Source organism: Netta rufina (genome assembly GCF_964035555.1).
Source record: "Netta rufina genome assembly, chromosome: 1".
Lineage (NCBI taxonomy): Eukaryota > Metazoa > Chordata > Aves > Anseriformes > Anatidae > Netta > Netta rufina.
In genome coordinates, this window is record NC_140123.1 from 125,290,969 (window position 1) to 125,313,529 (window position 22,561).

Consider the following 22,561-nt stretch of genomic DNA (forward strand, 5'->3'; position numbering starts at 1 on the left):
TGCCTCTAGCAACTCCCACACTTTGTTTTGGCAGGAGAGAGTGATAAGAGGGAGGCAGCAGTCTTCATGCCTCCTGTCTGTAGAAGGAAGTGGTTCTGACCAATACAGCTGTTCCAAAATGAGGTGGTTGATGAGGACTGTGGCTAAGTGTGTGGTGGCTGTGGTGGAGAAGAATGTAGCCACCTGGCTGTATACTTTGGAGTTTCCAAAGTGATACCCCCAAACTGAGCAGGGACAGGTAGGGAGAAAGGAGCCTGAAACTGTTAGGTGGCAGCTGCCCCTGTGTGCTGGTGTTTTAAGCAAACTCTTGTTCTGCTTCTTCATCTAACTTGTCTTGCTGACTGGAGAATGATAGTGGGCCTGAAGATTCAGCAGTGGAGTCTTGTCTTGGGCATGTTGACATCATATTGGCAGTGGTGCTGCCTACCCCACCGGCTGAGGGGAAAAAGAAGGTCTGGGAGAAGTCCCTGGGGTCAACAACCACCCTTTCTCAGTCTGTCCTATCTTCTCCACACAGGCAGGGCAATGGGGTTGGGTATCTGGGTGTTTGTAATAATATTTGGGAGAGGGTCCAGAAGGGTGCAGAAAGGCTGGAAGTTGGGAAGAGAGGAGTGGACTGTGCAAGGGGAAAAGGCCTGGGCTCCACAGGTAGTGCTGGAGGGCAGAGCATGGATCAGGGCTGTCCTGGAGACAGGTAGGGGCAGAAAAACAGAACACAAAGAATGCACAGAGGTGCTAAGGAGGAAAAGAGAGCCTGAGGAAGGGTATGGTGTGAATGGGAGAGCCTATAGGAAAAGAAAGGGTAGGGGGGCTCACATGTGTTTTTCATATGTAAAATGGTAACATCAGGGTGAGGGGAGAAAAGGGTAAAGGGGACAGTTGGGTAGCGGAAAGGTTCTGTGCTGTCCCTTCTCCAAGTCCTTCTGTGTGTTGCAGAACCTGAGAAGGTAGTGAAACCTTTCTTTCTCTTCCTGCTCCAGAGTGCAGGGAGAAAGGTGCATTGCGATTTGCCAGTTGACTCCTGGTGAGTAGCTGGGATGGTCCGTCTTTCTCACTGGTAGAGATGAAGCTACAGAACATAGATGTCACAACTAATGATATTCTTATTCTCTAAGACAGTGCTCAGTGTCATGTGACAATCACAGAGATTAAAATTTAAATACATAGGGAGAGCAAGATATGAAATTGCTTGCTGCATATTACTTCTGCAACGTTGGCTACAGGCCCACCAAAAAAAAGAAAAAAATAAAAAAGGCTGTTACCTTTGTTCATATTGACGTTTTCATACTTACTGTGCTGAATGAGGCCCCTGGGGACACATTCTCTGCACTTCAGAGAAGCACTGAAGAATGAGGATAAATCCATCGCTGCTGTTCATGCTGGCTGATACTTGTTCTGCAAATGAGACAGGTCTTTGAGATTTTTTGTTGTTGTTGTGTTAATTGGATGTGTTCCATTTTGCAGTATCTCCTTAGCTTAAACGACATGACTGCTTCTCAGAACAGAGCTATCTGTGTGTAACATTAGGCTCAGTGTTCAGCTCTTTTTAGTTGCAAGGACATGGTGTACAGTAACCTTTAGAATTGGTTTGAAAATGCTTCCAGTCAAGACGGAAAATGTTGGTCTTGGAGCTTTGTTCCTTAATTCTATTTCCTAAACAGCTCTGAAAAGGGACCTACCTGCAGAAGGAATCAGAATGGTCTGGGAAATAATTCAGGTTACCCAAATTCAAAGCAAAGATCCTGAAGAAGAACTGCCTGTCTGATGCCTAATCCTACAGACATCTCAGAACTGTAGGTGTTTTCATTTTTGATCAAAAATTTCTGAGACATCTGTTTTGTGGAGACCAAGATGCTTTGAAGAGCACTACACTGCTCAACCCTCTCTCATCCATGAAAACAGACATTTTAATATTCACCTTCCACAAGTGGTTCAGTTGCTATCTACATTCTGAAAAAGCCAACAACAGCTAACCACTTTCTGTGTTTCCTTATCCATGCTCATAGAGTTGTGCAAATAACTCAGTTTGATTTCTGAGCTTTATCTGGGAGAATCTGAATGCTTTCATCTGAGGTTCAGCTCAGGAACACTTCACTTGGCACAGAGGCTTATTCCTTTCCTCTATGTTGCCCTTTAGGCTAGCTTTCAACAGCTTTCTGTAAAGCACACAGGGAAGAAAAAGGGTCCTGTGATACACTATCTGTCCATCTGTCAGTACTTTCCAGTAGCTTCCACTTATTTCATTTCAACCACGTTTGACAGGACATGAAGGTGTTCTATTAGACAAAGATATTACACTTCCACGAGTATCATGAAAATTCAGAGAATCATAGAATATACTGAGTTGGAAGGGACCCACAGGGATCATGGAGTCTAGCTCCTGGCTCCACACAGGACCACCCAAAAATCAAACCATATGTCTGAGAGCATTGTCCAAATGATTCTTGAACTCCGACAGGCTTGCTGCTGTGACCACTTCCCAGGGGAGCCTGTTCCAGCATCCAACCACCCTCTCGGTGAAGAAACTTTTCCTGATATCCAGCCTGTTGCAGCTTGTTGTCATTCCCTCTGATCCTGTTGCTGGTCACCACAGAAAAGAGATTGCTGCCTGCCCCTCTGCTCCCCTCATGAGGAAAGCTGTAGGCCACCATGAGGTTGCCCCTCAGTCTCCTCTTCTGTAGGCTGAACAAACCAAGTGACTTCTGCCACTCCTCATATGACTTGCCCTCCAGACCCTTCTCCAACTTCATAGCCTTCCTTTGGACACTCTCTAAGAGTTTTATGTATTATATTGTGGCACCCAAAACTACACATGGTATTTGAGGTGAGGCTGCACCAGTGCAGAGTACAGCATGACAGTGACTTCCCTGAACCAGCTAGCAATGTCGTGCTTGATGGACCCCAGCATACACTGTTGACTCATATTCAACTTGCCATTGATCAAAACCCTCTGGTGGGGCTGCTCCGCAGCCTCTCATCTCCCAGTCTGTACTTATATCCAGGGTTGCTGAGTCCCATGTGAAGAATCTGTCACTTGCTTTTGTTAAACTCCATATTGTTGGTGATTGCCCATCCCTCTAATTTGTCAAGATCTCTCTGCAAGGCCTCTGTACCCTCAAGGGAGTTAACAGCTCCTCCAAAATTGATATTGGGGAAAGTACAATTTAAATACTGATCATAATTACTGCAATTACATTTGTTGCTTTCTTAGTCATTCAGGGTAAAGAAAGGAGTGGAAAGAAATAATTGAACCATTTACTCTAAATATTGGTGTTTACCAACATTAAAGTTGCCTACCAATATCGAATGATAATGTTTCTGCTCTCTGCGGAAAGTAAAACTTGAAAAACAGAAGATGGTTTGCTAACAGTGGATAATAACAGCGCTGGAAACTCATTGTATAATTAATGTGTTTCTTATGTTAATTGACAACACATCTGAAAGCGATCGACACAAATATATGTTTAGTATATAGTGTGTATCTTCACCAGCATTGCATTGGAAAAAAAAGAAGAAAATTTAGGACTCTAAAGCTATATTGTTCTATTCAGTGCAAAACAAAACATAGAAGACAAATTAGAGATTTTGAGCATTCAACACAGAAGTTGCAACAAAATAGGTTATTAAAGGCTTCTGCATAGATGCAGGTGTGCAATTCAAGCAAGTACCTTGTTAAATGAACAAAATACAGGCATACGTATCAAATACACTGTCAATGAATGCACAGTAGTAATAGGATTGAGAAATTGCAAAAGGAAACCCAAATATAATAGACTTTTTAACATTACAATAGATAAGTAATTCAAAACCAGATGAATTTCCTATGATCACAGAAATAAAAAGAAACTGAAAATATGTCCAACTAAGATATTTTATGTCTCCATGAGAAGTCAAAGTATTCATCAAAATGGGCTCCAAATAAGAAAAAAAAAAAAGTAATAATTAATATTACATCAGCAACGTGGGATACAGTCATCCAGATGGATTCTTGGAGTTTTCCAGTGCATTCTTAAAAATTGTTGCTATTTCATATTACTTGTGAATTTTAGAAAATACATTTTCTAATTTGTGCATCCATAGTTACCATGCTTAAAAAAGCAGGGGGAGGCATCTTGGTATTTTGTTTCCCTCATCTATTTTTTTCCTTTTAAAATGTTTTTCATATTTATTATTTAGAAATGTCTGACTTAAAATTAAATCTTTATTTTTACTTAAGCAGTACTGTAAAGAGCAGAGGGATTGTCTTTCCCCCAAAGGCTTAGAGGGCTAGAGTAGAAACATTTCTTCAGTTGTGATGGATACAGCTTTCTAGATATGCGTCTGTCAGATTTTTTTTAAATTAAATTTGTGTTAAAAATACAAAGCAACTTTGATCTGTAAACACTGTCACTTAGTATATTTATGTATTTCAACTGTGTTGGTTTCATTTTACTGCTTCTTATATTTAGCTTCCTAGTTATTCTTCAGTCATCTACTGAGTCTTTCAGGGAAAAGATGGAATTTATGATGTTAAAAACAAAACAAAACAAAAAAAGCAACAACTTTTAAAAGTGCAAGGAAAAACAAAATTCCTCTGTGCTTTTTCTATACACACTGTACAAAAATGGAAACTATCAGTGTGCTACCAGTATTGAGATCAAAAATTGAATGTCTTTTGCCAAACTTTGCGGCTGTCGAGTTGCCTGTATTGAGCACCTGTCTGCCTGAGGTTAGTCTCTCTCTATCTCTGTGTCTGAGGGGTCCTTGCAGAGTATTTTCAGAACAGTGCTGCAGCCTGTTTTACTCTGGGTGCCAGGATGTGTAGACTTACAGTAGTGTCACAGCACTATGCTCAGAAACAACTGAGAGTACAGGAATGAAACAGGATAAATGGAAATAAAACAGCTATGGCACTGCTGTTGAAGTCTGTAATGAAGGCTTCTGTACTTTTGCCTTCTGCTTTGGAGTGGTAGCACCTCTTCTGCCTCTCCAGCATCATTGTCTATATCAGCTCTGCAGCAGGAACGCCTCAGCTCTCCCCTTCTGGTGTGACAGAGAGTTACTGATGGAGTGAAGGAGCAGGAGCTGCCTCTACAACAAGAGGCAACCGAATCCCAATAAGCAGAAGTAGGCACCCACTCCTACACCTAACTCCAATTTCAACCTTCCACTGACCTCTGTTGAATTCATTGGCTCACTTTGATGACATTCAGCCCCCGCACTCCTTCCTTTATGTGCACTCTCCAGATTTGCACTTCCTTGTGGTTCCCCTTTCTTGCCCTCCACCAGCTTCTACCCTCTACCCTTTCCCAGCTCAAGGAAGATCAAATACATTTATTTTAAGCCAACAGCAAAACTTATAGCTGATGCACCTGGGACTCGCAGCTGGGCTTCTCAAGGCTCTATCAGAGACTTTCCTTTGCTAGAGATGTTTCTAGCTTTGATTTTAATGCCAAACCTAATAGCTCTTCAGCCACATTAGGAATGAGCAGCCCATGAGTGGGCCCACTATGGCCTTGTCCCTCTCACTTGAATCCAAGCACACGCCAGAGCACCCTCTCTTGCTTTGACAAATTCAAGATTGCTCAGTCTTGCAGGGAGTAGTGCTGTCTGCCACAAAACAAAACAGAAAAATGAAACTGCTGCCAAATAGGAAGGACAAAGCATAATAAAAGCTTGTGTAGAAGGTAGCAATGATGTATCAAAGCTTTATGTAATGATACAAGAACTGACTGCTTGGGGTGAGCTAGTTGCAGCTGTACTCCACAGCCAGAGAAAAGTGAGGTAACTGTCCCATACAGGCATTGCACACCAGGATTTAGAGGAAGTTTTGGCAGCCTGGCCTTGGGGACCTGCCAAGGCCTGAGTGGAGATACCTCCAGATCCGCTGGAAAGCTCGTGCACAACCTCAAGTGCCCTTATAAATGGGCACTTGAAGCCCATGAGCAGAGATGAATCCAGTAGCGGCAAGGTTGCTGTAGCTCCATGTCACCAGCTGCAGTGAGTAGCAAGGCTGAGTAGCATACACACAAGCATGCATACGCAACATATATACATACATTCCTCCCCAAGCCACCTCGATCCCACGCTTTCCCTGCCATTGGTTCTACCCCTAAACATCTCATAAATCTACTGCAATCCTTAAATGCTCTTCTCCTACATCCAATAGTAGGTCCCATATTCCATGGCATATGAACACCTCCCTCAGTTTCAAAGTTGCTTTAGAGAACCTTTTCCCCTGCCTTATCTTCATGGGCACTGTTTCTGAATCATGGGGCTGAGGCTGTCTATGCAACAACCCTTGTGAGGGGTCCAGACAGGGTGTCCCTTCCTGTGAGTGCACAACTTGGGTTTCCACCTGCTGTTGTCACACTATGAGCCTCTGGGTGTATTGAGACATGACTTTGATAGGATGATGGTTCCTGTTCTGTGCCTGGGAGCAGCCTGCCAGGGTACTATTTGGATCCCACCTTCTGCCATTGTCTCTCTGTGCTTCTTTGTGGGTGTGCAGATAAGCTTGTATCAAATGATGTGACATACCCTGCAAAGGAGGGAGGGTGACTGTGGATAGATGCTGAATGATCCAATCAGAATTGAAAACAATTTCAGCTGTATACTTCTAGCTCATGAATTGATCATGGTTAATGGTAATCACAATTAGAAGTAAATAATGGAGCTCAGTAAGGACAAATACATGCATGTACTTGATAGGAAAATCAGTCAAGATGATCACAACCTTGAAAGGTAGTCTTTGTCATGTTCATTAATGCCAAATCCTGCTACCTCCTGAAATCAGGCTATGTTTGACTTCTAATGCTTGGCTTTGTAGCAGACACTATGGATTTTTTTTTTCTTTTAAGTTCCCTGAATAGTTTCTGTTTTACTTAGCCAATCAGAAGCACATTGGGGATGCTATTAAAGCACTCAGTTACAATTATCCCAATGAACAGAAACATATTTAATGTGTGGAGGAGAAAGTATGACTTGATCCTTTGAGAAGGAGATTTTCTTACACAGCAGAAAGTGATGAGGTGTGAAGATGTGGTGGACACTAAATCAAATAATACTTGCTTTCTGCTGTTTTCTGACTTACCAAGCTTAGCCTTTTTTAAAAGACCAAATTAACTTATTTGCATTTTGAATTCTAGCTGATGAATGCCTCAGGCTTCCAACCCATAAATGCCTACATGCCTCCTACAGGCCTGTGTAGGGCAGAGGATTGCACAATACCTCTTGCCTGTCAGAAAATCTCTACCCAGGTAGTGACAAACCAGTGTAAATGTGCCAGATGCTAGAAAAAGCAACAGGGTTTTCATGTGTCTGTGGCAAAGAAATTTGCGACAAAGAGCAAATAAAAAGCAAAATGCTAATGAAAATAGCACCATTCACATTTAGTAATATATATTTTAAATAGACTAGAGATTACACAATTGATCCAGGAATCAATGATCATTATTGGAGCTCTGTTTCTTGCTAGATTGCAAAAGGCTGTTTTAAGCACAGTATAACCTTCTCCTCCATGACATGGATGCAGAAATAAAATGTTTTTTAGTTTGAGATGGAACAAGGATTGAAGGCACAGTAAATAGCTATATGGACAGAGAGGTCATACAGAACAGTCTTGATACTTGGCTATATGAAGTTTGCATTTAGTTTCACTTATATTAAAATTTAGTATTAATCATTTTGTTTTTTATATTTATTCTTTCAATTTTATCATTCCTATTTTACGTTATTAACATTTATTTTTATTTAATCCTTTAAGTTGTATTAAAATGCATCTAAAATCAAACAGCACAGATTCTGCTTTTGAATGGGTGCCAATCCCAGAAAACTGTGCTGAATGCATAGGGATCTCAGTGAACAAACAGCTGAACATGAGAGTCTACTGCAAGGTTATGGCACAATGGGTTAATATGATGAGGAGCAGCCAGTCGTTTTTACCTTTATTAGCAGAATGGGTTATGGGAGTCCTGTATTACTATGCATGGTTTCATGTCTGCATTTTGAAGAACTAAAAAAATTTAGATGTCAAATTTAGATGTCTTTAAAAATAATAAACAATTTATTAAGGGGGATGGAAAAATGCTATACAATAAGAAACCTAAGGATCTCAGTCTATTTGATACGTCAAGAAGAAAGTCAAATGTATGAATAACTTTTCTGAAACGTAACAGCAGGTATTAAAAAACTCTTTAATCTTTCTGAGAAAGGCAAAGCAAGGACCAGCACCTCTAAGCTAAAGCCAAACCATTTCAAATTAAAAAGAAGAAATGCCTTTTTAAGTAATGATGGCTTAATATTGAACAGGATATCAAAAGAATTGGTTATTTCTGTCACACATCATGACTAGATTCTTTTCTTCTGGGAAGCTATGCTTTAGCCAAGCATACATTCTGCTTTAGAGCAACACAAATGACTGGTCTTCATATGGAGATATCCTTGTGAAATGTAACAGTTAATGATGTACAGATGGTTTGATAAAAATCAGGTTTGGTTTAAGGCCATTATGGCCTTAAAGTCAGTGATTCTTCTGTATGCTAAGCTGACTTGGCTTTTAAGACTCTTAAAACACATTTAAGTCAGTGGCATTTGGAAGCCTGACTAGATATGTTCCTGCAGGAAATGAGGTGATTGCAGTAGACTGGAAAGGACTGAAAGATGTGGACCAAATCAATATGGACAGCACCAGTTCACTGCATGGCAGCAGCTTCCACCGTCCTTCCACTGAGGTGAGTGCTTGTCCCAGACACACTTATCCAGGGGAATCAGAAATATATGATTCTTTCTGAGTTTAGAAATGCATGTTGTTTATCACTGGGGCATCATGTGGGAGGGGACTAGGATGTCAGTGTGCACCCAAGGATCAGACCTCCGTATCTGTGCAGTTTGGCTTGTGTTGAGTAGAGTTGAGTCACTCTTTTGAATATCCAGAGTGAGTAAGAGTTTGCACGTAAAGATGTTTTTAACCACTCACAACAGAGGCAGAACAGAACACGAATAAGACTGTGGCAGTTCTGACAAGCCTGTAGGTCTGCATTCCTTGAATAATGGATTCACTGAAATATCCAGCACTATGTCCCAGCTTCTGCAGTATAGCCATAGAATCTTCTGAAGAAACATTTGTCTCCATTTTGATTTTTAGGAATGCATTCACTAGTAACTCACTGCCAATTGATTTAGTGTTTAGTCAAGGGCTGATTCATTTCCTGCTCTGAATTATTGCAGTTTAGATACCTGAATTTTCAGCTCTGTAAGGTTCAGAATATGCAGTCCTGGTTAATAAAAATATCAACAAATAACATTTGGGAAATCACAAAGAATGTTCACAAATAACATACAATTTGGCTAATCTTACAAAGTACTAATGTATCGGTATTTTATTTCCTTTTTATACTTTATTTCCTTATTACACTTTGCTGGCTTGGCATGTAACTCTAAGAATCTTGGAGTTTCACAAAATCATGACAGAAATAGTGGAGCCTAACCTTGTATGGAAAACTCAGTTAAAATCAAATACAGATTTTAAAGCCAATGAGTATAAACCATATCTCATGAAACATTTTGATTTATGTAAATTACCATAGCTGTAATCAATTCATCTAAATTTTCCTGAGCGTTCACATCCCCAAGCCAAGATGTTGAGATGCGAGTCCTCCCAGCTGAAGGAAATGCACTATGAATTGTTGCTGTAATGACTGGTATGGGCAAGGGATCTGTTTTGCAAAGGGAAAGTGGGTCAGAGTGGACAAACTGAAAGACTACAAGCAAAAATAATTTTGGAAGAAAATCATTCTGTAACTTGCTATCATACAGTAAAAATAGATAGGTAGTGTAGCTCCTCCTTGTGTTAGCCTGAGGGATGCACCTCCCATACAGAGATTCCAGCTGCAGTATTTAGCAACGAAAAGTTGTAAGAAGGGGAGTCTTAAAGGTGTTTGTATTTCTCCCTCTCGTACTTTTTTATCTTCATATTTACTTGCATACTTCCAAATACCATTGTACCTACAGTCACCACATCCAGCAACAGGGAATAAGCCAGCTTGAAAGACACAAGTTTTTTTAATCTATCAGCTAGAGTACCGGCTGTTGATTATGGCAAACTACTTGGAGAGATGCATAGCTGTTTGCAATTTGTTCATTACACTAACATCATGTCCATTTTTGGTTTCTTTAGCAAACACGGACAGATTTCTCCTGGGATGGTATCAATGTGAGTATGCACCACACTACTGTTCATATTCTAGTCATAGAAAGCCCAGGATTTGTCTTTTATTAGATATAGTGGCAATCAGAATGGAAACATGAATGAAAGTCTTCACTGCCACTGAAATTCTGAGCATTGTCTAAGATTCAGAGGATGCTGATGAATTTTGATGTGCTTCTGTCTCACAAGATATTTAGATCTGCAGGTGGCTTTTAAGTTGCCTTTATCCCTCTGGGATAAATGTGTGTAATTTCTGATATTTTCTTTGTGATATTTCTTGGCACTGTTAGATAAAGAAGTATATCCAACAAGTTTAAAAAATCAGTAGTCTTTGATCTTTTCCAGGACTTTGGAAGAAATGTATCTTATAATTTTCAGCTACATACAGAAGTAAAGACATTTTTTACAGTCCCCTGAGGAAGATGGTCAGCACAACTTAACTTTAGCTAATAAGTGGAAGAAGAAACAAACAAATATTTTAATAACATATGTTCCTTGTTGCTCTTAACACCTATGCCATGATTTATTTTTTTTTTCCACTAGCGCAAAAAGAGTATCCTGAAAAGGGAATAATTTCTATTAGTGCTACCAAACTATTCTTTCTGGCCGAGATACTTAAGATACTTAAAAAAGATACTTAAAAGTATCTTCCCATAAATTAGCGTTGATAGTTTTATACATTTTGAAAGGTAGGATTAGAAGCCAAGTTTTTGGCAGTTGTAAGCAATTTCAAGTTTCAGATACTTTTTAAATGTGTGTCATTTTCTGGTTCTCTGTGATTTGAGAGCACTTGGGTCACTGAATGCCGAGGGGATTTGCCTTTTTAACCAACTGTGGTGTTTTTACCCTGCTGAGCAGCTAAACTCCACCACAACTGCTCTCTCACTCCCCCTCCTTAAAAGAAGAGGGGGAGAAAATACAATAGAAAAGGGTTCAAGGATTGAGATTTTAGATTGCTCACTAATTTAGATTGCTCACTAATTACTGTCACTGGCAAAACAGACTCAACACAGGGAGATTAATATAACTTATTGCATATCACTAGCAGACTAGAACAGTGAGAAACTGAAAGCAAACTAAAAACAGCTTCCCACCCACTCCCATCAGCGCTCTTCTACCTCCTCCCCCTGAGTGGTGTAGGGGAAGAGGGAATGGGGCCTGTGGTCAGTCCATGACACTTCATTTCTGCCACTCCACTCCTTCAGGTCACTCTCTTCCCCTGCTGCAGTGTGGGGTCCCTCCCATGAGATACAGTCCTCTATGTGGGCATTCCACAGGCTTCAGCTCTTCAAGAACTGCTCCCATATGGGTCTGTACCATGGGGAGAAGTCCTTCAGGAGCAGAGTGCTCCAACACGGGTCCCCCATGGGTGGCAGCTCCCCCCAGACCCCCTGCTCCTGTGTGGGCTCCTCTCCACAGGTTGCCGCTCTGGCCCGGAGCCTGCTCCTGCGGAGGCTCTCCATGGGCCACAGCTTCCTCCAGGCCACATCCACCTGCTCCACCAGGGGCTCCTCCATGGGCTGCAGAGGAACTTCTGCTACGACACCTGGAGCACCTCCTCCCCCTCCTTCACTGACCTTGGTGTCTGCAGGGCTGTTTCTCATTTCTCTCTCTCCCAGCTGCTGTTGTGCAGCAGTTTTTTTCCCCTTTCTTAAATATGCTCTCCCAGAGGCACAACTAGCATTGCTTGTGGGGTCAGCTCTGCCAGCAGCAGGTCCTTTTCAGAGCTGACTGCAACTGTCTTTTATCTAACACGGGGCAGCTTTTGGGCTCTTCTTACAGATGTCACCCCTGTAACACCTCTGCTACCAAACCCTTGCCACATAAACCCAATACACCAACCCTTACTACTGACATCTCATCCATTGTGGCACTTATGGCTTGGGATGTTTTGCTTAGTCTCTTTTGCTTAGAGAAACACATTGAGCAGGAAAATTACACAGCATACAGCAGTTTACTAGAAGAACTTTACCACTTTTTTTTTTTTTTCCTCATTGCATTTCTGTCTACCTGAAAGCAAGGTACACAAGGTCATGTTTCCTTAAAGACAGTAGAAGATAGTTTTCTTACTTGCAATTTCCAATTTTCTAGCCCATTCTGAATCCGTCAAGTCCTTTCTCAATGTGTCTCTTTCTCTTTCTCAGTGTAATTCTGTATATATTTGGCATCAATGCTGGCTCATGAATTTCCTTCTCTTCCTATTCATTCCTGCCTTTCTGCCATAGCTGTTCAGCCTTGGAGTGGCAGAGACCTCCTGGAGATGCTTTCTGTTCTAGGTCATTTTCATTAGGTTTATCATAGCAGAGTCCTCAGGCTGTTTTGAAACAAATGGACAGATACTGAACAGCAGTGCCCAGGCAAGAATGACCAGTGGGGGCATAGACTGGCATTCTTTAACCAGCTTCATCATCAAAGGAAGTGCACAATGGAACAAGCTGTGTTCTAAGCTACACCTTACCTTTTTCATTGTTCTTCCCTGCTTTCTGATAGCTTCAGGTTATGTGTCACACACACTCATTCCTGGCTGCTAAGTTACAGAATGCCTCACTCACTACATTTACACTCAGTTTTCAGAGAAACTCATCTCTCTTAGATTGGCAATTGACTGGGATTATATGCAGTTTGATATCAATGCTTGTCTTTGCCTCCAATTATTTGACTGCCTGAGATTATTTGACTTCCTGCTCCTCTCAGCTTTCATGAGGTCTATACCTATGGCCAAATGGTTGCTTCAGATCAGGTTTTAAAATTTCCACTGTCATGGTCACTACTTTTGAGTATCTTTGTGTTTGGATGCTGAGTATGAACATGGTGGACTTGAGTTTTAGAGGCTGAAATGAAGAGCAAAAGCAATGCTTCTTTAGCCCTTATGAAAATTTAGCCTCAAATGCAATGCCTGGCATCTTTGAAGAAGCCTGATGAATTCGTCTTGAGAAACTGTGTTTTATTGTGTTTATGACTGCTGCCTGTCCTTGTTATTCAGGGATTTAGGATGAAGAAAGAGAATAGAGTGAAATTTACTGGAATTGACCTCATTTCTTTACTAGTAGTTGTAGGTGCTTGAATGAAACAAGATGCACCACTGATATAGTCATGTTCATTTTAAGACCATGTAAAATATGAGAGGAAATTAACACCAAAAGCAACATATAAAATAATATCTGTAGTGCAATGCATATTGGTGTGTCTTGCCTATCACATTGTCAGCTCCTCACTGTAAGCTCCCTGGTTGTCCATCAGCCATGCTTTGCCTCTCTGACGAAGAGCAAGAACAGTGCAGCATGTCCATAGAGGACTGGCAGCAGCCAAAGGGAGGCCTCTCACAGCCTGCTTCTGTCTCTGCCACTGACCTTGCCTCACTCAGTCCCACAGCTATGCACTATCAAATATTGGTTAAATAGCTTCTAATTTTTTCATCTCCTCTTTTGCCCTTTCTTGTTGCTTGCTTCTGCTCTTCATCTTCCCTCTATCTTCTGGAATTCTTAAACTGATATCTTACTTCCATTCACTTTCTTTTCATCTTCCTCTATATATTTCTTCATATTCTCTCTCTTTTCAGCTCTCCATGGAAGATACGACCTCCATCCTCCCCAAGCTGAAACGCAACTCCAATGCTTATGGGATTGGGGCTTTGGCTAAATCGTCTTTCTCTGGTGAGGTCCTTAAAACCTGGGTTTATCCTTGGCAGCTTCTTTCCACAAGCCTTCAAGGCCTCTTCTTATAGCTCCCTGTTGCTTTCCCAACTGCTCCCTTCTTACTCATGCCTTTTCTAGGCCTTAGAGCAGCCTCTACCACCATGGTTAGAGATATAGAAATCTCTTAGCTTTTGCACTTTCCAAGAAACAGATTTTGCTTCTCACCACGCACCCCAGCTCAGACATCCTCAATTGTTTCCCCTCAAACTGTCTTGGGTTTAACCCCATTTTCTATTTCTTAGTTTGTTCACTTCCAGGTTTCATCACTCATGCCCAACTCTGTCCCAAATGGATTCTAGGCAAGGAAGGAAATGGTCTTTCATATTTGGGGTTTCCTCTTTTTCCCCCTCCTGAGAACCAGTCCAAGGACAGATGGAGAAACTCTCCTGGAGAGGGATACAGTGAAAGGTGGGAGACGCCCAACCCAAGGCCTGAACCCTGTCAGGAAAGGAGGGGAGAAACCCCACTTCCAAGAGAGGTAAACAGAGAGGCAAACAACCTTGGAGCTGTGTAATAGCCCCTCCTTGTTTTCTAATGTCTGGCCCCTTAGGGATATCCCGCAGCATGAAGGACCATGTCACAAAGCCAACGGCTATGGGCCAAGGCCGTGTGGCTCACATGATTGAATGGCAAGGCTGGGGTAAAGGTAACAGCCAGCAGCAGCAGCACACGCATGAGACAGCACGCAAAGATGCTGATGCCTACTCAGACCTGAGTGACGGTGAAAAGGAGGCCCGATTCCTTGCAGGTAGTTCTGACTTTTTTGCATGTGAATTGGGTTGGTTGGGATGGCCCAGAGCAGAATCACTGGGATACCAATGTGCAGGATCCTCAAAAAACACACTTAGGAATGTCTCTGGGTGGTTCAGGTGGCAGAAGGAGATGAGAGACTGTGGTTGGAGTATTGTCAATGGCATGCAAAGTGTAGGCAGCAAGGGCCAACTATGTGTGATGGGCATTGCTGATATTGGACCATAGTGGGACAGAGGGACCAAGAGGTAAGATTTAAGAGGGTGGTGAAAGGTGGAGGCATTCATGCATCACTGCTCCCCCTCCACGTCTCTTTTGGTACAGGAGTGATGGAGCAATTTGCTATATCAGAGGCGACTCTCATGGCCTGGTCCTCTATGGATGGTGAGGATGTGAGTGTAAACTCAAATCAGGAGAATCCAGCAGGCAACTACTCTGAGAACTATCAGGAGCTAATGGAGAGCCAAGGTGAGCTCCAGCACCTCTTGCTAATCTTGAAAGACCCCTTTTCTGCTCTTGGTGTCATGTCACTGTACTTCCATCTGCCCTGTTTTATTATGCAGTGTCAAATTCCAGGGTTGGAATCTAGCAGAGGCATCACCTATTTGCACCCCAAGGAATCTGACATTAGCAGAGAGGCTCCAAAGCCCAGTTCCTTTGGCTTTTTGGGCACAACTGTGGAGAGCCACTAGCTCTTGCAGTTGCTTGTGGGTATAGTCATGTTCATATGCCTACTGCCTAGTACTGCCTCTCCTCTTCACCCTCCTCTCCTCAAAACGATTTATCAACCCTGTCCAATACAGTACCATTTACAGACATCCAAGCTATCTGAATGAACCAGCTTGGATTACCGTGTCTAACTGTCTGTTGTTTCCTTCCTTTTCCTGCAGAGCATATGGCCCAGACACAGTATGATAGCTGGCCTCATTCCTATGTCTCACAGGGCATGTATTGCTTAGGTTCATCTGATGCCTGGGAGACCAGTGACCAGTCCCTCATTGCTTCTCCAGCAACTGGCTCCTACCTAGGCCAGAATTTCGATGAGTCTCAGACAAACCTTCAGGAAAGTATTTTGATCCAGAGCGGTCTTCTCCAGCAGCAACAGCTGCAGCCACAGCAGCAGGAGCAAAACTTCATCCAGAGCACAGGGCTGGTCCATGTGTGGCCCCTGCAGACTGCTCAGGGTGGGGATGGGGCTGAGTCCAGCACCTACATGGAGGACCATGTTGAGGACGAAGGGCACCCACAGCTGGAGAAGGCTCCTCTCATAAACAAGAAGCCCTCTCCAGAGGAGGATGATGTAGTATGCCGGGACCTGGAATCTCTGTCTCCTCGAGAGGAGCTGGAACATGCTGCTCTGAGCCGCAAAGTCTCAGATGTCACCTCCTCTGGGGTTCAATCCTTTGATGAGGAAGAGGGAGAAACAAACAACTGATGCTTTTTGTGAAATTTTCATTAATGCTGAACAAAGAGATGGGTGACGAGGAATGAAACGACAGAAATTCTTCTCTCCAGCTCCCTGTACTTCCGAGCAGACACACCTTACATTCCTACATTTAATTATTTTTTTAAACAAAAGGAAAATCTCAGAGTGATTGACACAAGAAGACCTTTCCCTCTGGTGTGGACATACATGTATATTTTCTATTTTCATTGCTCTGGGCAATGCACGTGAGGTGCTTGGAGAGATCTGGATTGGTAAATCATGTTTAAATGTTATAAATACAAAGTCTTGGCTCTGGATACAAACTTCTGGTACTGGGGCTATGGCTGATAAGACAGGCTTGATGTAGGGAGTGGCTATGGGGCTAGAATCCAGCCTGGCCAAATGGATGTTGCTTTGTGGACTTGATGCCCTTTGATAGAATATATGAATATAGACTGTTTTAAATGAAGATATGGCTTTACAAATATAGATTGCACTAGTATAGTGATTATGGCTGACGCAGAGAATAAGGCTGTATTCAATATAGACTGTACTGAGATGAAGGATTTGCTGTGTAACCAGATCCTCAATAGCACCTTGATATGAAATCGTAGGCTCAATGGATACAGACTGCGCTCCGTGGGCACGCACTGTGTTGCAGTACAGATGGTGTGGATCTGTGGGCATGGCTCTACTGTGGCATGAAAGAATGGATGCAGATACGAATCTAACCCTGCTCTGAGATACTCACGCTTTGGTTTCTTTCTTTCTAGTCTTTCATTTATTTGTTTCTGTCTTTGACATTCCTACCTTCCTAGGAGCTGGCAAGAGTGGTGTGTCCTTTTGGCACTGAGCACTGGATGCCAGTGGAAAGAACATTTTCAGCTACGGAGACAGTCATAAAAAGCTGACTCTTGCAGAGGGCTTGAGAACATGTCCATCTTGGTGCTGCTGCTGCATCCTTCTGTCTTTTCCTTTGCCAGAAGCATGGGGAGGCAGCAGATCCAGGAATAGTGTGTACAACTATGAGATCACAGATATCCAGTTTACAGTGGAATTTTCAGTTGTTGCTTTTTTAAAAAACTTTTTATATTGCTGGTTAAGTGTTCCTAAAAAAGCAGTTAATAGTGGTAAAAGCCTGTACTCCAGTATCAGAAATACTGCACCTCTCCCATTTCTGCCACTCCTTCTGCAGTGCCAAATGTAGATGGAGGAAAGAGGCTAGAGAGGATGTTTCTTCCTCTTTCTTCTTCCTGACTATATTCCTGACTTCTTTTGTTTTCCTGCCCCCAAGAAATGTAAATAGTGCTCAACACTTGATCTGTTTCTTTTCACATTCCATCTCTTTTTCAGGAGTGGAAAAAGCTGATTTTAGGAGTTTTTTCCTATTTGTATGGGTTACTTTTTTTTGTTTGTTTGTTTTTGTTTTGTTCATTTGTTTTGTTAAAAAAAATGGTTCATTGACTTGTGGGAATTCAGTCTCTTGCAATTGCTCACCATGTTTCTACAGACCTCTTTTTGCAGGGGAGGGACTTTGAAAGGAAATTGAAAACCTGTCTCAAGGTAGAAATTTACCCTACCCTGAAACTGTCTCCTCTCAGGTGGAACTTTACCCTACTCAGCTTTCTCCCACTTACACAGGCAGCTGCATGAAGAGGGAACTCCTCTATGAACTCCCAAGTCTTTCTAGCCAAGACCATGTCAAGAAGATCTGTCTTCCCTCTCCATTGCTCCTCTAAAGGAAAAGACCTTTGGATATTAAAGTAAGATTGATAATTTGGTATAGGTAAGAGATAAAATCTTTTGTGACCTTTTTTTTTTTTTTTTTTTTTTTACCCATTTCCTTGGGCTTGCTTACATCTGTCTTAGGAGGTAGCTCTTCTCCTGAATGATGAACTTTCGGTATCTTTGTACAAATGTTTACACATTCAGGTGCTAACCTCTCCTGGGCAGCAGCGCTTCATAAAGATGAATCTACAGGTTTTGCAGGATCAATGCTAGTTCATTTTCCTGAACTATCTTGAGCCTAGTCAGGGATCAGGGCCTATGAAACGACATGAACCAGAACAGGTGACAAGGCAAGTGCCAAGGACACTTAATCAGGTGTCAAATGAGCAAGTGTTAATTATTTCTGTTTCTAAAAACCTTCAGGGATACAGAATGGTCTAGTATGTTTCTTTGTGGGAGAAAATTTGGGTTTATTGCTTTTTTCTCACAGTTTTGTTCCCATGTGCCTCTCCAGGACCAATCTGGATGTTTATGGTAGCTTTCAGAATAGCTTCAAATGATCTCTCTGTGTTATTTATAGGACTAAGTTGAGAGGGCCAACTTGTCCAGGACTTTTTTCTTTTAATGTGGACATGTGATACACTTACTAAGGTGTTTGATCAATGTCTAAAAGATGTACATTTTCTCCATGCAAGGGAGTGAGAGGGAAAGATCTACACAGTAAAAAATGCAAAAAAAAAAATAAAAATATATATATATAAAATATTGAATTTGTAGAAAAATTCTGTGGAGTTCAATACCAGGGGAAAACTTGTTGAGTTTTCCAGTTTTCTATGGAATGGGATAGAGAATCATACCCTGCTTTATAATTTCATAACCTTATGTCTAGCAACCTGTAGATACACTTATTCTCTGTGAAGTCTGACAGGTTTCAAGACTACTCTCTGTAAAAACTTTAAAGTTTTCTAAATTCTATAAAGCTTTTTCATAAAGACCATGACTTTCTGTGAATAAAATTTCATGACCTCTTCCACAATCCAAAAGAGAAATGTATCTTCCTCTCCAGTTGCAAGGAGCTTGACTAGAGATAGCAGGCCTACCCATAATCAGTTGCAACCTGAGTGAGCATCCAGAGCTGGACTGGAAAGGCAGTTTGAATATAATTTGAAAATGGTTTGTATAACCTGGCCTTTTCTTAGGTAACAAGCCTGCTGCTTCTGTGTATCCAGTATCAGAGAGAGGGACCTGGAACTTACTGTACATTTTCCAGAAAAGCCACTATTATATAGCTATACCTATTGAAGCATATGGAGGGCACAGGTGCTCTGTGAGAAAAATTTGGCCTGCAGTTCTTTATGCTGGTAAGGGTAAATGAGTTGGAGGGGGTCCAGCCAAATACTCAGAGTGCAAATTGAACCCATGAGGCTGAAAATAAGAAGGAGAGGTAAGCTGAGTATGCTTGATCTGGGGTTACTAAGAAACTGAGCTCTACTGTTTGTTTATACAGGTCCTTTTCAGACCAGAGCTGCACTACATAGTTTTTGGATATTTCTTGAAGCAGTAAAGATAGATTTTTTTTTTTCTCCTTACCAGCACCTCAAAGCCTTTGACTTCAACAGGAGCTACTGCTGTTATTATAGTGAATATGAATGAAGGGTTAAACATGTGACCCTATCTGAAAGAAAACTCAGATTCCACTGTAAGAGAATTCTATCTTCCTTTTCCCTTGATTGCCTATTTTTGGCCAGCTATACTACTTCATTTAAACCCAGAGACTGGATTGGAGGAAGGAATAGGAAAATTAGATTGGCAAAATCTTGGCAGAAAATATGTTAAGATTTGGAGCAAGCACTGGGCCAGCACCTTTGGGCCAGCAGTTTGAGTATGCCCTAATAATGTATGGGTAATGATTGCCTCATAGCAGACTAAACATAGGGCAGGAACATATTTCATCTCTAAGGCATAGTGTCTAGCTTACCCAAATGTAGAGCAGCTGGGTGAGTTAGGGAATTGCTGAATGGCACATGAACATTGTATCCCACAGACCTTGATAAAAAAAAAATAAAAGAAAAAAGGGGCTAGGGAACTGTGGCATGTTAGGACCACCAAGACATTGGTTTGAGCCTCTGCTTATCTACCAGTAGCTGTAACTCTTTCCTGTATGACCATTTATGTAATTTGATGAATATCAAATGATTGTTTAATTGTCCCCCTTGCTCTTTTTCCAGTGCTGGTGTTAGGAATGTCACAGTGCTAGTGCTTCTGTTGCTGTGGTTGTATGACTTAGGGGGAGGGCAGATCTTATTTTCTCCACTTAAAATCCAGTAGAGTCCACCATGTTTGGGCACACTGGGTTGCACCCTTCCTATTCATCAGTCACATGAGGTCTACGGGCCCTGCTGGGTTTTACAGTGTGGGATCCTTCCCTTCAGGGCCCTAGGATTACAATGACTCAGAGAATCATTTTGCTTGTGCAATCCAAACCTCAAAGTCAAGGACCATACAAGAGAAGCTTACGTAAGTTATTCTTTATATAAGTTTTAGGCTTTCTTGACAAGCCTTGTGAATTTTTTCAACCCCATTACCTTAGGCTTTGGGGTTGAGAAGTCAATCTGCTGCTTTAGTTTCTGTGTCTCTAAATCAGCAGCTTCTGTGAAGCCACTGACAAGTCACCACTTCCACTTTCCCTCTTCTGCCCCCACCCCCCTTACCTCTCTAAGACTTTAACATCACCTTTCATGATAAACTTGCAGCAGAGAACAAAATTTAACCATACCTCTGAGATGATCAAAATGGGATGCTGTTGTGAAGGAGGTAGCCCTCTACCCTAACTGTACCCATCTCCCACAGTTCTTGTACAGACGCTAGCATGCTGCTGACCTCATAACAAGTCAGGTCGCTTATACCTTTCTAAAATAAGCAAGAGGGAACAGCTGTGAGCAGAGGGAGAGTGAGCATTATTCTCAGTAGCTGGCCTTTATATTAGGCTAGGAAAACTGTGAAAGTGCACTTTGAAATGGCATTGCTGTGATAAGTCGAAGCTGACAAAAGAAGCTGTCATGCTTCCTCCCTTCTCTCATCACCAGCTGTATACTTCTGCTGCCTAAAAAGCACAAGTACTAACTCTCATTTGGCTGCTCAGGAACTGGCACCATTGAAAACTAACCACATCTCCTACCAAAATAAGAGTTTCAGTGGGATCAGCAACCTGTATTTTTTACATGGTGAGGCATGCATCACTGAGGTCCTGTGAAATGTGCAGATGGTCATGTTGAATGATGTTTCTCTGGCTGCAGATGAAACTTAAATTGTTTTAAGCTGAACGTGAAATTTCTGTCAAAGAAAAAGAAACCCACCTGGGAAACCTGAGAGGATATACTCCCCCTATTCTCCTTCCCTAGCATTTTCCTTAGAATTTTTAGTGCTGTAATCTGATTTTGGGTTCCCTCCTCTTCCACAGGATCCTTTGAAATAATCCCTTGCAATCAGGCAGGAGGCCTTGAGTAACTTGACATACCCTTGAAATTCATAAAACTGATACGCACAAATCACTGATGTACCCAGTGATTACACTCCACAGCAGCTAAAGACACTGAGGTGTCTTTTCCTGTAATTATAAGAGGAAGAGCCTTGTGCAGGACTGAAACACAGATATTGGAGGTGAGGTTTGTCCCTGTCTTTAAGCCAGTTCCAATATAGTGTGAGATTCAGAATGGCTTTTCATACCTAGGCAGAGTCTGTGCATGATGTACTGTGTCCAGCAAAAACAGTTAGTTGAAGGCCTGAAGACGATTGAAGAGAAGGAAACTGTTCTCTTTGTTTGACAGGTGTGAGGTATGGTGGTGGGGAAAGGCAGGGTGCAACAGGCCAAACTTGTAGACGACTATGTGTGCTTGGTGCAATGGCAAGAAGTGTAGCCAGTGAGGGGAAGAAGTTGAGAGAGAGGCTTGGGAAAAAGATCAAGAAAAACTTGAAGTTTATTTTTACAAAACAGAAGTAGGAAGTTCTGTGCCAGACTACAGGCAGAAGGGAACCAGGTAGAGAACTGCTACACAAGCCGTAGCTCCAGGACTGGCACAACTCATGGCAGTCCTTATTATAGGCCACACTTTTTGTCAGAGAGAAAGGAAAGACACCTTTCTGAACTAGGCCAGCTGCTGGCTTCTTTTTCATTGTCTTTGAAAAATGGTTCACCACATGCTTAATTCTTCAGGGGAACCATTAAGAAATACTCCAGATAAGAACTTACTTATTGTCCAAATAAAGTCAATGTGAATTTTGTCTCTAGCAGAAAAGCAAAATACCTAAATTTGGCTCAGTTTACCTTTACTGTTGCATTGGTAATTGCCTAGAAAGAGAAACAAACTGAAATAAATCCACCTCTAACAATTGTGGAGAGCAGGGGGGGCAAGGTTATTAATTGTAACTCTGATCTGTGCAACATCAATCTATTCAGTTTGCCTAAGTCCCTACTATCTTGCAGTCTAAACCTCTTCCTTCTAATTCCTTCTGGATAGAAGTTCCTTGTTCCGATAACTCTAAACAATCTAGTATTTCCCTTAAACTAGCTTTGAATTTTTTCAAAGGGAAAGAAAAGGAATGGAAAGAAAAAATAAATCCATTCCTATACAGAGCTTTGATTCCTCTCCCCTATAGCAATTTTATGGGGAAAGATTGCTATGCCATGGCTCAGGGAAAGAAAAAAATAGGAAAAATGTTAGTAAAGTGGTGTCTGTTAGAACTAAACGTATATGTAGCACAGCCTATAGTCATTAA

The 22,561-nt window shown here is 41.8% G+C and overlaps 1 protein-coding gene across 1 annotated transcript; it reads left to right on the plus strand.

Moving 5' to 3' along the window:
• Positions 1-756: 756 nt before the first annotated feature.
• On the plus strand, positions 757-16,066 carry FAM131B (family with sequence similarity 131 member B; the record flags this gene model as incomplete). The annotated part of the gene is made up of 7 exons (XM_084306424.1): positions 757-802; positions 8,602-8,711; positions 10,157-10,192; positions 13,746-13,839; positions 14,432-14,629; positions 14,956-15,099; positions 15,522-16,066. The coding sequence occupies exons 2-7, from the start codon at positions 8,658-8,660 to the stop codon at positions 16,064-16,066; spliced, it is 1,071 nt and encodes a 356-aa protein (XP_084162550.1). The 5' UTR covers positions 757-802; positions 8,602-8,657.
• Between the last annotated feature and the right edge of the window lie 6,495 nt (positions 16,067-22,561).